The following is a 16,791-nucleotide window of genomic DNA, read 5'->3' on the forward strand; positions in this document are numbered from 1 at the left end:
TTGTTTGTTTGTTTTTGATACAGGTTTTGTGTGTAGCCCTGGATGTCCTGGAACTCCCTCTGTAGAGCAGGCTGGCCTCAAACTCACAGAGATCCACCTGCCTCTGCCTCCCGTGTGCACCACCACTACCTGACTGATGATATTTTTAAAATACTGAATATTCAGCCCAACAGAGGACTTATGAAATTGGTTTCCCTTTTTGCTACATAATGGTTCCTTTTACTAGTTTATGTGCTTATATAAAATTAAACAAAAATTGTGTCATAACTTTTACAAAAACACAAATTAAATAAATTAGAAAGACTTTTTTGGTTTATTTTTAAATGTTTTTTATTTGCGGGGGGCACATGTCTGTGCTATAATATGCATATGTAGGTTAGGGGACAACTGATCTACAGGTATTGGTTCCCTCCTGCCTCCTTGTGGGATCTGGTTATCAGGCCTGCATGCAAGTAACCGCTAGTCCTGTTTTATTTTTTGAAATTAGGTCTCTTTAGCTCAGGCTGGCCTGGTAGTCCCTGTGTTCTTCAGAATGACTTTAATGCCTGCCTGATCTACCTACCTCTGCCTCCAAATTGCTGAGAGTAGAGGTGTGGACAACCACACCCTGCCTAGATAGACCAATTCTGAACCTTCATTCATTTAATCATTGGTTATTATCTTTAGGATAGTGGCTGTCAGCCTGTATGTCAGTATATCCACATCCTTGAGAGCAGGCAATACCACATTTTTCCATAGTCTGTCCTTTTAAAGGTCTAGACTAATAGCCTCCAACAGTTGCTCCAGTTGAATAATGTGATCTGCTTTACTATAAAGGGTATCTGGGAAATAAGTGTGATGTTCTTTGTCTTACTGATCCAAAACTATTTTTTCAGGCTTAGTTTTTACTTCCTTTTTTACAGGCATACAAAAATAAGGTGAATGCACACACAGAGAAAGGTGGGACCTCAAGGGATGGAACCATTTCCTCTCCTCTGTGTGTAGCCCACCCTGTGAGCCAGAAAAAGAAAGATGTCTACCATACTAGCCAGACCACCTTCATTATTGGAGAAACACCAAAAGGAATCCGCAGGTATGTTATCTTTTGGTAACTCTACACTCCAGGCCAGTTCTCAGAAGAAGTATAGCTTCATAATAAAATATATAATGTAAAAACATACCTCACATCCAAATTTCAGAAAATCAGAACTTTTCTATGTTAAAAAAAAAATGTTTTTGAGACAGGCTCTCACAAAGTAGCTCAGACTGGAATTTGCTATGTGTAGTTCAGACTGGTGTCATGAATCTCATGCCGTAACTTGCTAAGTTCTGGGATTACAGAGATGTAGTGGGGACTGACATCGAAATGAGGCCGTCTCCAGGGTCGGGAAAGAAATGAGTAAGCCAGGAATTTGGTGGGAGCTCCACAAGCAAGCGTTAATGTTACCAAGAATGGCATCAAGAGTTGGTGAGGTGGCCCCATAAGCCTGGTCCACGGGGCCTCTGGACAGTGGAAATGATACCGGCTCTTGCTCAGCGTTGGTCTCTGAGCTGCCAGGAAAGGAGCAGCAAGCCCCGCAGTGACCCATAGAGTTGACATGAGGCCACACCTTGTCCTACCAGGCCCGCTTGCTGTAGTGATTCCTGCAGGGTATGCATTTTCATTGTAGTCAGTTACTCTTCTAGAAGGTGGCTGTATTTCCCTAGTTGTTAAAGAAACTTGGGTGTTGGTCCCTGTAGCAGTGTGTTCAGAGGAGGGAAGGACAGTGGTGGTTTCTTCTTGTCCTTTCATTGTTGACAACCCACAGAGGAACTGTCTCCTGCTAGGTGAAAAGTAAAGAGTAATACTAGAATGCCATGGCCTGTCTGGACACCCCACCCTTCCTGCTGCCATCACAGTCAGTCAGAGTCAGGACTGTCTCGTAGCAGCCACATGATGGGCTTTCAACACCTCCAGCCTCAGAAAGCAAAGGCAGTGACGTGGTGATAGCAGACGTGGTCCCACTCCTTCCCAAGAGTAGACAGCTTTGGAATGTTAGCCATCGTAACCTCCAGATGGCTCCTCGCTTGTTTTTTCCTTTTCCCTTTTCCTAGAGGAAAAGGTTAAAGCTCTGCTGCTGCTTTTCTCACAGAAGTGGTTAGCTGGTGTTCCTAATTACACCTGCATTTTCATTGAATTCTTAGAGAAAATTCTGCTGAAGTCCCAGAATTAGGAAAATGAGTTGGAAGGCAAAAAATAATCCTTCTGTGCAGCCATGAACATAATTCACTCAAGGTTCCATGGGCTAAATAGCGTTGAAGCAGCACTCCTCCCAGGGACGACCACTCAGAGTCCTAGGTGAGGACGTGCATCCTTTCAGGTTGCTTTGGCATCTGCTGAGACAGAGGTGTCACCAAGTCTTGGATAAATAGACGACATCACTTCAAACCCTCTTGTCACTAAATCCTTATAAATAAAAGTAAAAACATTTACTAGGTTCTGGAAATTGATTTGTGTAGGTGAACACGAATAAGGTAGTCCCACACCAGCTCAGAATTGAGAATAATAAAGGGTTCTTTGTTTAGGGGGAACTCACATGTTACAGGGAACAGGAACTGAATCCAACAGCTGAGAGAGAGAGACAGAGACAGAGACAGAGAGAGCGCAAGTGTGCACATGTTTTTTAGTACCCAAGGCCATGCCCAACCTGGTCCAGCATCTCAAAGGCCATTGGCTGAAAGAGTTTCCCAGCACCTCCTCTTTTTGTCTAAATAAGAGAATTCCAAACCCAATACAAAACTATATACAATAAGAACAGATATCAAGTATAAAATTAGAATTACAACCAGCATAAACAATTTTAAGCAATAAACATATGCTAAATGTTTTAATAATTATTTTATTTTAAGGAGTCTAAGTCCTGTATTATAAATAACTTGGGTAAGTCATGAGAGAAAAATAACTACGATTATCTACTAGTCTTTAACCCCATCAAAGACCTGTTGTGTAAAGTGAAATACAGCTCTAAAACTGTGGGACCTTTAACATGTGCTACAGAATTGGCTCTGGTTTTTATCTGAAGAAACATTTACAGATACTTAGGTTTCCCAACTTATACCCCAAATGCAACATCAGCAAAGCAATACGCTGTCAGCGGGGAGGGAGATGAGGCAGGCTGGTTCCAAACTTACCATATAGCTGAGGTTGATCAAGAACTCAATCCTCCTGCCTCTACATCCAGAGTGTTAGGATCACAAGCATATGTTACCAATCCTGGCTCAAAACTCAAATCTTTTGAAAACACCCTTGTGCTAGTTCCCTATTCTCTTGCCTTATGAAGACATTAGCCCTGTGGGCTCTATACCCTGCCCATGACTTTACTTTGATCCTGTAGATCCTTCTGCTGTCACATTGAACTTCAGTGTAGTTTAGGGGATAGGCACAATGTAGGTTTTAAATCCTTCCCTGTGGAAAGCAGCAGTCTATGGCTCAAGGAACCTAAATAATTTTTCTGCCTCCACTTTACCAAGGTTCCAGAAGGCCCATTTGTGTGTGTACATAGAGAAGTGTTTGTTAGTATCTTACTCTAGGAAGGCACTTTGTGTCTTCAAATAACATCTTACTTTGTTTATTTGGTTTGGGGGGTTGTTTGTTTGTTTGTTTGTTTTTGAGACAGAGTCACCCTATGTAGCCCATACTGCCTCAAACTTTCCATTCTCTTGTCTCTTGAGTACTAGGCATGTAGGTGTGCACACCACCACGCTCAGTAAAAATATGTCTGGCTTTCAGGATTAGCTGTCTGCACAAGTTGAATCAATTGGGGATGGACTACTGTAGGAAGAAGGGGATGCTTGTTAGTTCCTGGCCACCCCGGCTAGCTTAGCCCCAAAATAACCACACAGAAACCGTATTAATTAAATCACTGCTTGACCCATTAGCTCTACCTTTTTATTGGCTAACTCTTACATCTTGATTTAACCCATTTCTACTAATCTGTGTGTTGCCACATGGTTGTGGCTTACTGGCAAGATGGATCCATGGTGTCTCTGACTCCGCCCATCTTTCTCCCAGCATTCAGTTCCATCTTCCCCACCTACCTAAGTTGTGCCCTATCAAGGAGCCAAGGCAGTTTTCTTTATTCATTAACCAAGAAAAACAACACAGACAGAAGGACCTCCCACACCAGACTACATTTATAGGGCTTTCTTTAAAGCTCAACCAAAAGCCCTGTGAAATTCTATACTGTGAAGGAAGGGGGAAAGGGATTTTTTTTCCAGAATTTTCCATTTATCAAAACCATTCTTTAACAATATTATTCTGAGACTTGAATGCAGTTTAGAGTCTCAAATACAGAGTATTTAATGATGATTCTCATGTCAGTCATAAATTGACTAACTGGAGGAGTAGCTTGCTGGGTTCTCATAATTCCTAGAAAATACATAATAGTATAAATCAGAGTCACCAAAAAAGCTGATGATTTAATAAGCTAAAAGACCATTTCTGGTAGCATTAGGGAAGAGGCACATTCTCCTAGGATGGAATTAAGCTGATATTCCAAAGGGCAAGGTGCATTGTTCTGTCTTTATGTTTCCTGTCACTGCTAACAAGCACATTAAAAGTCCTTAACTCCACTGCAGTGTGCGAGCACAGGCACACACACCACAGAGCATGTGGAGACCAGAGGCCAGCGTTCTGGAGTTGGCTCTCTTGTTTCACCCTTACATGTGTTCTGACTGAATGCAGGTCCTCCTCACTTGTACCTGCTGGGCCATCTCAACAGCTTTCTGATTAGGTCTTTCAAAATAAATTGTAAATGTAATGCAAAATAGTGACTCCTGGCTTTGTCTATCCAATCTTTAGAAAGCAGTTTGAAGAAATGGCCTCTTACTACAAGTCATCTGTACAGGAGTTTGCTAGACAAGTAACCAGCGCCACGTCTGAGGAACGACTGGAACTGCTCAGGGACTTCTACAGCCCTCAGCACCCAGAGGTAAAGGGGTTCTTCGTGAGTTCTGCCCCAGAGTCGACCAGATCTGTCCACAAGGAAGAAGAGAGGGTCAAGAATAAATCCAAAGAAAAAGAATCTCTTTTAAAAGAACAGCCCTCAAGTGATAACACTTTGTCACGCAGTGATCCCACCAACAAAATGTCTCAAGTTCACAACCCAAAACTATGTAAAGGAAAGTCAACCAGATTTCAAAATCATGGTTCCCGTGGAGAAGAGATGTTTTCTAGTGATACAAAAATTAAGAAATCGTCTGTCAGCTTTACTCAAGAGAGTGACAGTGAGAGAAATGACCACACACCCAGGAACAGCATGACACTCTTCTGTCCAAAGAGCAAGCCTGGAGCCCCAGAGGCAGAGCGAGAGAATTCCCCAGGGGCAGGCAGTTCCAGAGACAGATCACTTCTCAAGCTGGGGAACAGCAGGGTAGAAAACCCAGCGTCAGAAAACGCTGCTGTGGAAGGCTTACTCGGTGACACCTCTATTCTTAATGACCTCTTTAAAAGCTGCGGGGAGGGTCCCACACAGCTGCCAGAGAACGTTCTTTCAGGATCTGTGACAAAGGCAAAGCAGAGACCCAAAGATTTCTGGGACATCTTGAATGAGCAGAATGATGACAGTCTTAGCAAACTCACTGACTTGGCAGTGATAGAGACTCTGTGTACAAAGGCTCCCCGCTCCACAGCCTCCAAAAGGAAAAATGAACTGGAAGCTCCCCTTTGGAAAGCAAATGAGAAGTTTTTGTGGAGGACGTTTACCTCGGAGGATGATGAAAACATAGCCAGTACAGAGAGAGAGTAGAACATGGATGTGCGTTGTTAGTGGATCGGTGAGCTGTGTGAGTGTTTATGGTACTTACGTGGAGTCCTGAACAGTTGTTTACAGACTTGCATATTAAATTGTTGCTTTAGTGTTAACAGCCTAAAACGTTATCCTGGGTTTTCTTTCCTTAGCATGTATGTATATGTTTAATCATTAATCCCCCAGTTTATACAGTACTGGGGATCAAGTCCAGGACTTGATGTACACCAAGCACTCAGGGTAACTCCAGCCACTTCTGCTCCCCCTGATTTGATCTTTGGAACAAATGTGACTGTATCATATTATCAGCCCCTGTATTAATGGAACCGTGGGTCTGTGACCTCACCTGAGTGATTTGCCCTGTGTTTGCACACTCCTCATATGAAAGATACCAGGATTGAGCCAGATTAACATAGCCTTCTACTTTGGGAAGTTACTGTTTTCCTTCTTCCTTGGAATCATGTGCTAGTACTATTGAATTATTTTAGATAAATGTTGTAATAAGGAATGGATATATGGTATTATGTTAAAATGGTGTAACTGCTCAGAGTCATGTGTAAGTTTGTGAGCTGTAACACTAAAGTAGTGGGATTGTTATCATTGCCCAGAGCACCAACGCCTTAACCTCTCACATTACTGTGATCTAGTAAATAGAAATAGAGCTTTGTATTTAAGTGGAAGGAAGTGAACAGATGTTTGATTTAATTGGAACCTCTTTCATTGAACTTAATATATGCGGTTTGCACACTCTGAAATGTTCTCATTGTTGAATTTATTTACTTGGTGGCTTTTTCTCAGCTGCTGTGGTCTGTGATTGGTGCTTGGCTGTATAGGTGAAACCTATATGTGAAGGCTGGGAGGTCCTGTCTGCAGAGCATCAGGTTCGCAGAGCCCCTGCATTGTGACTGGCACACTGAGGGGGTGGGGCTGGTGCCTGCCCACATTCAGCCAAGTCTGCAGGACTGATGCAAGGAACTCTCCAGTCAGAAAAATAGCGGGCTCTCCAGATTCCCCCACGCTGGAGTATTGTAAACTTACTACTGTCTTTTTTCCTTTACTGTAATAACCTCTTGAACTTGTTACAGTGTTGGAACACAGTGCTTGAGGTAACTTGAATCTGTGATCCAGGGCCATGATCATTCATTCATACTTGGCTGGGGGTGAGCGAGTTAAGAGTTGTGTTTGCATGGGCAGAAACCAGCCCCCAGTGAAGACTGCACCCACACTAACAGAAACAAGAAACAGGCTCCCAAGGCTTCTCCAGCCCCTGGTGCCCCTCTCCCGCCACTCCCCAGGGAGCAAGAAGAGGAACAGGCTTTGGATTAGTCAAACTAAGAGTTGTTGACAGTTTAACTTCGTGGGTACTTGGAGATCCCTTGGGAGACACCCAGGGATCGCCCAGGTATAGGCCTGCCACTCACTCAGTAGGTGGCTGACCTTCCCAGGCTGGGCATGGCACAACTCTTGGGCTTTTCTTTTCAGCCTGCAGCAGGATGGACCACAGCCAACTGAGCTTGGCCCCACACTTTAGGCAAACTGCAGACCCTGTGGACCACAAATGAGCACTTCTGTGTACTTCGGTGGGTGGCCGGGCGCGTGCACGCGCGCGCGCGCGCGCGCACACACACACACACACACACACACACACACACACTCTGCCTTAAAAGAGAAGGAAGGCTAATCTGGAGGCAGCGATGGAAAACTCTGGAGCTCAAGTCATTGGGAAGCTTGTTATCTACCACCAAATGCAAGCTGGGCTGGCATCCTGCATCCCTCACAGCGTGAAGCCGTGGATGGTCCAGCTTTGGGAGTGCCGGGAGCTTGAAGAGCCCCAGCCTCAAAGCAGGGAGGGACACAGCACGTCTGTGATCCTGTGGGGTCCCCCATAATATTCTGGCAGAAGGGTGGGGATGGTCGCCTAGTTCGTGTGGCAAGTCGAGGGTCCAAGCGGGGATATGGACAGGCATTACGCAGGAACAGGTGGGGACCCCGGCGGGGCACAGCTTGGCGCAGTGGGCTGGGTGAGTGGACCTCAGGTGGAGAGGTCCCGCCCCCTGGAGGCCAGAGGCGGCGATTTCCGCTGTTTAAATCACTCTACTGATCCCCGGTTAGAATCGAAGCCGCAGGCCGGAGGCGCCGCCCTCCCTGCAAGCACCTAGACAGAGCTGCAGAGTTAGGAAGGAAATGGGAAGCTGGCAGGATGGATCTGGCCGATTCCAGGCGCAGTGTTAGCGAGCCCACTGGGGACTCGGCCAGGCACGCCCCGCAAACACACGGCAGGCCCGCTGGGGAGGAAGTCAGACTTAGCACCTTGGCGTACTCCACCTAGCTTCCCCGGCCAGCTGCCCCGGGAAGCGACCCCCCACGTCCAGAAGCACTCCCCAGCCTGTGCACGCCCGGCGCTAGCTGGGCCTCCAGTCCTAGGCCACACACCCCCTAGGACGAGCCCTGCTGCTGCCTTCCCTGCCCTCCCACCTTCATGCTTCCCTCAAAGCCAGCGCCTTCTGCCAAACCTCCATTCCCAACCTGTTATCACGTCCTGGAGAGAATGTCTCTGAAATATTTCCTGAATCCCACTGCCAAGAACCTCGAGTTTCCGTCCCTCCACCTCCCATCTGGATGCCTGCAGACTTCTCCCTGGGTTCCCAGGCTCCAGCCTCCTCCCTCTCTAATCCATTTTCCACACCGCATCCCCAAAGCCTGTTGAAACACAGGGACCTTGGCTGCAGTAAACCTCTCGTTTCCTCTGTTAGAGTGGGTTTGGGCTGGGGAATAAGTACATCAGTTCGCATTTATTGAGCATTTACTGTGTCGTTTGTTTAACATTTCAAGTGATTTTCTTGTTTAACCTGCCCAGCAGCTCTCCTGAGCAGGTGTTATCTGTTTTATTGAGGAAGACACGGAGGCACGAAAACCACACAACGCTGAATCGACAACGGCTGTTTCAACTATCTTTCTCCTCTACCTAAGATTCTCCTGAAAGAGTGGAAGGACCTGCAGCTGTAAGCTGTGTCCTGGGAGCAGCTGGATGCCAGCTCTAGTCCCTAAGTGGTTCAGGCCGGTGATGTCTCACAGGCCCCCTTGTGTTTACACTCGAGTCAGAGGCTAGCACTACCCCCGCATTTGGCCCCTGAGCCTTGGAGTGCCCCCTACCCATCACCCAAGGCCATGACATCGCTCTTGATTGGCAGTGTCCATGAGATACAGGATAGATGGAGACACTCTTCTGCTTTCCCTCCTTGCAACACAAGCTCTTCAGAACCCTCTATGCCCGCTATGCTCTTAAAACCCCACCTGCCAGGCTCTGGCCATGCGCTTTGCTTGTGCAAGAGTCCTGGTTTCCATTGTCTGGGAGGAGTGGGATCCCTGTCTTAAAATTGTGACTGGGAAATCTGGAATCAACAAGAGGCCCTTTCTAGCCTTCCCCCATCCTACTCCCCACCCAAAAAAGTATTACTGGGTCTGTGGCCCTGTTTTTCTGCCTAAGAGTTAACAAGGACTCTGCACCCAGCCTGACCCCCACCCATCTCCTGTGGCTTGAAGCAGAGACTCTGGGATGGCAGTGAGCAGGAGACCTTGATTTGCTAGCTGAACCTGTTTCTGCTTCTGCGCACCGACTGATTACCTATAATGTCCTTGGGCTTGCATATGTGACTTTAAACGGCTTTCTGAAATTTTAATTCCTTTCCCTGTATAGATCCATAATTGGGCAAAGACATAGTTTCCTTCAGGAGGCAAGTACTATATCATCCTGCCATTCCTTACCATCCTGGTGGGGTTCTTTCTTTCTTTATTTATTTATTTATGTATTAATTTTGAGAGGATCTCATGTGCCCCAGGTTGACCTCAAACTCATAATGTAAGTGAGAATGACCTTGAATTCTTGGTCCTCCTGTCGTTAGAGGTTATAGGACTGTGTCACTGTGTCCAGCCAATCAGTAGGGCTCTCTTGAGAATGAACCACATGATTGTAAGCCTACTTTCCTGTCAACTATGTTTTTAGTGCTTTTTTTGTTAAACCTCTGTTTCAAACGGAGCACTGAGCCTCACCCCACCCCGGCACTGTTACCCCTTTCTAGTTGCCCAGCAACCAGTCCCCACATGGGGGCTAGAAAGACACTGGTGACATCTAACTATACCTCAAGGCTTCATTGGATGTGGGCAATTCTAGGAGGAGCAATAGGCCTGGGGTCTTAAAGAGAAAAGAAAGCGATGTGGGATTCCCCTCTGTATGCTGTGAATACGATTGGTTAATGAATAGATGTTGTAATGAGGTTGCTTGTTCGTCCTGGTCGCCCAGAGCCAAAATAATCACACAGAAACTGTATTAATTAAATCACTGCTTGGCCTATTAGCTCTAACTTCTTATTGGCTAGCTTTTACATCTTAATTTAACCCATCTCCATTAATCTGTACCTCACCACAAGATTGTGGCCTACCAGCAAGATTCTGGCATCTGTCTCTGGTGGGCTACATGGATTCTCTCTGACTCCACCTGCTTTCTCCCAGCATTCAGCTTAGTTTTCCACACCTACCTGTATCCCCTTCATAGGCCCAAAGCAATCCTTTAGGTCCTCTGTATGCTGTGAATACCATTGGTTAATAAAGAAACCACTTCAGACCTATAGCAGAGCAGAATTTAGCTAGGCAGGGAAAACTAAGCTGAATGCTGGGAGAAAGGAGGTGGAGTCAGAGATAAGCCATGTAGCCCACCAGAGACAGATGCTGGGAACTTTACCCGGTAAGCCACAGCCACGTGGCAATACACAGATTAATAGAAATGGGTTAAATTAATATGTAAGAGTTATCCAATAAGAAGCTAGAGCTAATGGGCCAAGCAGTGTTTTAAATAATATAGTTTCTGTGTAATTATTTTGGAGTTAAGCAGTCGGGAACTAACTAGCAGTCTTATAAAGAAATATAAGCAACAAATAAAGAAACTATCTTGAGCCCATGATAGGGTAGAATAGAGCTACATGGGGAAAACTAAACTGAATGCTGGGAGAAAGGAGGTGGAGTCAAAGAGATGCCATGGAGCCGTCACTGGACACAGACACTGTGGAACCTTGCCAGTAGGCCACGAGATGCATGGTAAAATATAAAATAATGGAGATGGGTTAATTCTAGATGTAAGAGCTAGCTAGCAATATGCTTAAGTAGTTGACCAAGCAGTTACTTAATTAATATAGTTTCTGTGTGATTATTTCAGGAGCCAGGAAAACAAACAAGCAGCTTTTTACAACAAGAACGAACTTAGCTCTGAGAGCTACTCCGGCTTTGCTCAGTGTAACACACAGACCAGTTCCTGTTGCCTGCTACTTCTCCAGCTGTGTGTGCCTACATTGCTGCCCTATCCCACCATGGTGATAATGGGCTGAACCTCTGAACTGTAAGCCAGCCACCCCAATTAAATGGTTTCCTTCATAGGAGTTGCCATGGTCATAGTGTCTCTTCACAGCAATAGAAACCCTAACTGAGACAAGTGGAGAAGACAGGCCTCAACAGAGGGACCACGTGAGAACATAGCATGGCAAAGGGATTCAGATACAGTGCTCTGTAGCAACAGCCTCCAAGGTCAAGAAGCAGTCATACAGAGCAATTGGAAGTGACTGCAGGCTCTCCCTGGTCACAGAGAACAGTTCTCCAGGTAGCTTGTGCCAGTTTTTTGTAGCCGCAGCTTCTGGAGTTCAGGAGACAAACTAGACTATCAGAAGTCACCTGTAGTGTGGGGTTACTCCAGGGGAAGTGACAGCAACAGTGTGGAGCAAGTTCCTTCCTGCCACCTGCTCAGCCAACAACTCAGACCCAGTTGGCAGAGCCCCTACCCAGGAACAAGTCTGGGTTGAAAGCCAACTGCACGGTGAAGAGCACAAGGTGAAGCCTTGTTAACGGCATAGGAGACCGCAGTGGGAGAATGGGCTGTGTGAGGCCATTCTCTGCACAGAAGGACACCTGATGCATGATTAATGAAATCTCAGGGTCAGAAATTGGAGTTCAATCCGAAGATCTGAAAAGCAAAACAGTCAGCCACTGGCTCTTACCTTGACCTCACTCTGAAATGGCGATCCTGCTTACAGTAATCTCAGAATGAGACTGTTTGTTGAGACCTGTTCCTCCCACTTTATATTCCTCTCGAGGGCTGAGATTAAAGGCATGCACCACCCAGTTTCTATGGCAACTAGTGTGGCTACTGGGATTAAAGGTGTATGTTACCAGAACTTGGTCTATAATGACCAGTGGGACTGTTTTACTCTCAGATCTTCAGGTAGTCTTTATTTATTAAAATACAATTGAAATGCCTCTACATTTCCCTTTTTGTCTAAAATAAAGAAGGCTATAATTAATACAAGAAAACTATACACAATAAGTGCAATGCATATATGCAATATATACAGGCAATAAATGCATCAGCGATGTCTAATCCATTTGCATTTGACAAATTTAAAAAAAAATATTTCACATCTATCCTATCTTGGTAGGTTCAAAGTCTTATACCTAATTTACTTTCTATCATAACTTGCTTTCTGTGTCTGGTAAACTAGAACTGTAGCTATCTAATCTTCAACTCCCTCAGAGATCCAAGAAGGAAATAATACTAACTGAGTAAGCAGGAAGTGCAAGCAGGTGACTTCCAAAAACTGCGAGTAATGACAGAAACAGCTGTTTGCCTGGACAGTCACCCACACCGAGTTCCACAGCAGTGTCGGGGCATCCATCTTCAGCCTTCAGGCCTAGCATATCTGACAGACTTTTCTGTGAAGTACGGTATTTTGTGTCCTGCTTGTCCAATTAGGACAGCGTACTGTCAGCAGTTGAGGCAGAGGGCATTTTCTTGCCCAGTGGTTTACTTTTGCTACAAAGAAAGTAAACTCCATATGAAGTTTCTTCAATGCACATTATTTTCTCTGAAGTAGATTGGTGCTGCCAGGAGCAGACATGTCTCATCCTCATAAAATAGAAGAACCTACATTATTAAAACATCTTAAATGCCATATTCTGTAGATCTCTGAAGTGTTTGAAGATGACCTATCCATCTAAATTATATCTTTGTTTGACCTTGAAAACATACTTAGTATGACTACGAGTTTGATTGTACTAGGTGATGAACTACTAACCTATATTTCTTTATTATCCTAAACAGTTGATAATAATAATTTTTAAGAACTAGAAATTTGCATTACATTGTTAAGTGAGCTGTATAGGCACAAAAACTTAAAGCAAGATTAGAAATATATGTACAGTATATTTTAACAAAATTAATCTCAAATTTGTATCAATATACAAAATTTAGATACAATATGCAAAAGTAAAACCAATGTAAAATATTTAAAACTAATAGTTGCTTTTTTTTAAAAATATTTATTTATTTATTGTGTATACAATATTCTGTCTGTGTGTATGTCTGCAGGCCAGAAGAGGGCACCAGACCTCATCACAGATGGTTGTGAGCCACCATGTGGTTGCTGGGAATTGAACTCAGAACCTTTAGAAGAGCAGGCAATGCTCTTAACCACTGAGCCATCTCTCCAGCCCCCTAACAGTTGCTTTTTAAAAGGAGATTCAGTAATCTACCTTTCTATCTTATCATATTTATATCCCCTTTATTCTTTTCCTTTTTTCTTTTCTTTTGCTCTCTCTTTTTTTTCTTTCTTTCTTTCCTTATTTATTTGTTTATTTTTTGGTTTTTTGAGACAGGGTTTCTCAGTAGCTATGAAGCCCATCCTGGAACTTGCTCTGTAGACCAGGTTGATCTTGACCTCACAGAGATCCACCTGCTTCTGCCTCCAAGTGCTGGGATTAAAGGTATGCGCCGCCACCACCCAGCCTTTTTTTTTTTTTTCAAAACAAGAACCTTGAATCTAATTTCCTTTGTTTGGCTTTTTTTCTGACCATTATTCATAACAACTTGTAACCAACACATTAAACAAAAACAAACATCCATAGTCCATTTTTTGGGAATGTGGGCATAGTTTTCTAGACTACTTCCTGCTGATTGGAGGTACTGATAATCTTATGGGGACCCCCCAAAAATTTAGGATCATGGTTAAGTCCTTACTGGAATATTCTGTGAGGCTGGATCATTTTAGCCAGCAGTCTTGAGGCTGTTCTGGATGTAGAACTCAGAGGAAACTGCAAAAAATGTACTCTGAAGCATTGGATCATCTGTGTCATCTGTTCCCATTGGAGATTGGGGGGGGGGTCTTCCTTGATCAAACCTTATTTTTCTTAACCAAGAATGAATCCACAGCCTCTCACTTCCTTTGGAAACAAAAGCAAAATCTCTTCTCCAAAGTAATGTATCTTTTGATTTAAATTTTAAAGTCAGGGCATTTTCAAAATAATGTAGGTTGGATTAATTCAGCAGCATTTATAATCAAATGTTTTTCAGCAGCTCTTACTCCTTCCCAGCATCCCCAGGCCACCCCACTCCTCCATAGACCCCACCCCAGTCCCAGCATCTCCAGGCCATCCCACTCCTCCATGGACCCCACTCAGTCCCAGCATCCCCAGGCCACCCCACTCCTCCATAGACCCCACCCCAGTCCCAGCATCCGCAGGCCACCCCACTCCTCCACGGACCCCACCCCACTACCAGCTTCCACAGACCACCCCACTCCTCCATGGACCCCACTCAGTCCCAGCATCCCCAGGCCACCCCACTCCTCCAGTTGTCTGAGTTCACTCTGAGTGCTTTTGTGTTCACACTGCAAACACTTGCACCACCATGTCTGCCTTTCTGCACCTCAGAACGAATTCACCATCGCTCATGTTTGTTTGTTTCACAAATTTTACAGTGCTGTAAGCTGGAGGCCTTGTAGGGACTGCGCTCTTCAGCATAGCCAGTTCCTACAGACAGCCAACAGTTGCCTGAGAGCGTCTTATACAGACTCTCCGTCTAGAGCCCACACTCCATTGCTGCTTAGTGCTCACAGTTCCCCTGCCCTAGCCACCAGGTTCTAACCACTGGGAACTACAGTGCAGCCAGAGCGCTCCTCATCCCTGACCTTACTCAGCTGGAAGCCTGCAGAAATGTGGTAGCCACTCTGCCATGAAATCACAGCTATGTTTTAAAAATCTAACTTGCGCATGTGTTGTGTGCATGCATGTGTTAGGTTTGTGTGAATGGTGTGTGTTTATGTGTATGTATGTGCACACTTGAACAGAGGCCCAAAGAGGGCATCTAGTGTCCTTGCCCTATCATTCTCTGCCTTTGAGAAAGATCGTTGAACCTAGAAGTAGGCTGGCAGACAGCAAGCCTCGGGATCCTCCTGGACCCTCTGTTCCTGTCCTCCAAGGACTGGAGTTACAGGCAAAGGCTACACCTGGCTTTTTACATGGGTGCTGAGGATTCAAACTCAGGTCTCACGCTTGCATAGGAAATACTCCCCAGCCCCAACACAGTAAAGACTTTTTTAGCTTATACTTTCTGCTCCCCTTATTCCACCTTGCTGGCTCTTGTCCTTTTCCAAAGGATTCTACATGACCTGTGGCCTTGTTTCTAGGGATCTGTGAACACAGACTTCTTCGTTTGCATAGTAGGTGTGAGCACATGTATGTGAGTGTGCTTGTGTGTGTGTGTCTGTGTGTGTGTGTGTGTGGTGCTGGGTTTTGAACCCAGGGTCTTATGCATGATGAGCAATGTTCCACCACTGACCTATATTCCCAGTCCTCTTTCTTCTTAGTCAGGAACTCATTGAGCTCACTCAGGCTGATCTAAAGTCACTGTATAGTTCAGGCTGGCCTCAAATTCTCAATCCTTCTGCTTCTGTTCCTTAACGCTGGTATTATAAACATGTATCACTATGTCTGGTGAATTCTGTTCTCTTTTTATTTCATTTGTCTATCATTTATTTTGTGGGGGAGGGAGCGTACACATATGCCACAGTACATGTAGCAACCAGAAAACAACTTTGGGTGTAATTCCTCGGGTGTCTATCACTCTTTTTGTTTGAGGCAGGATCTCTCAAACTTTGCCAACTATACTAGACTAGCTACCCAGCTTCAAGGGATCTGTCTATCTCTGCCTTCTACTGGCTATTGGGATTAAAAATGTACATTTACCAAGTAAGCCATCTCCTTAGCCCTATCTTTCTATCTATCATTTATCTACCTACCTACCTATCTTCTATCTATCTATCTATCTATCTATCTATCTATCTATCTATCTATTATCTATCTATTTACCTACCTATTTATTTTTATATGTGATGTAGCCCAGGCTGGTCTTACACTCACTGTGTAGCTGAGGAGGGCCTTGAAGCTCTGATCTGCCTCCACCTCCTGCATACTGGGATTACAGGCATACACCACCATGCATGGTTCATGTAGTGTTACAGATGGAGCCCACAGCTTCATGGTAAGCATGGTGGGTAAGCATTTTAGCAACTGAGCTCCATCCCCAGACCAAGGCACAGTTCTGAATACCTGAGACAGAACAGCAATCATCCAAACAATGCCCCTGAGGTCGCAGAGTCATGGAAAGAGCCCATTCACAAGCAAAGAGACAGAATAGACACGGCATGTCCAGATAGAATTTCATGCTCTGAATGCACAAGGCTGAGGTTGGCTGATTGCTGCTCACACACCAAGGCACCCAGAGGTCTATATGCTGAGTGCCTGGCAGCTTCGAGAGGAAGCAAAATGTTTTATCTGCTGTTGATGCTCAGCCAGGATAAATGCTGTCTCTTTCCCAGTAAGCAAACGAGGGCTCAAATCCAGGAGAAAATAATTTCCCAGCATCAGCCTCAGCCTACTCCAATCAAGTGGCTTTCCAAATGCTACAAAGCTGAAGCATCCAGGCTTAAGAATCCCAGAGATAGGCAGGCCTCATGCCAGACCCGAGGTCTGGGTCCAGCTTGCTTGTGTGTTCACAGTTTGTTTGTAAATAAAGAGTCACTGTGAAGATCTCCCCACCCTTTTGTTTCCATCATCCCTGGAGACCCACTGCCTGCCTCCACTTCACAGTGTCACCAACCAGGCCTGATGTGGGAGCCCTTCTGTGGGCTCACATCAGGAGAGGAAGGTG

At 45.0% G+C, this 16,791-nt stretch overlaps 1 protein-coding gene across 2 annotated transcripts in view; it reads left to right on the top strand.

Annotated features, from left to right (window-relative positions):
• Positions 1-6,520, top strand: part of Ercc6l2 (ERCC excision repair 6 like 2) — a 110,502-nt gene extending 103,982 nt beyond the window's left edge. For both annotated transcript variants that reach the window (XM_048447611.3, XM_048447610.3), the window contains 2 exons: positions 903-1,072; positions 4,820-6,520. In XM_048447611.3, the coding sequence (XP_048303568.3) occupies positions 903-1,072; positions 4,820-5,765 (1,116 nt within the window). In that variant the 3' untranslated portion in view covers positions 5,766-6,520. The remainder of the gene's footprint in view (positions 1-902; positions 1,073-4,819) is intronic.
• The last annotated feature ends 10,271 nt before the right edge of the window (positions 6,521-16,791 follow it).

This window comes from Myodes glareolus, chromosome 14 (assembly GCF_982192425.1).
Source record: "Myodes glareolus chromosome 14, mMyoGla1.1, whole genome shotgun sequence".
Lineage (NCBI taxonomy): Eukaryota > Metazoa > Chordata > Mammalia > Rodentia > Cricetidae > Myodes > Myodes glareolus.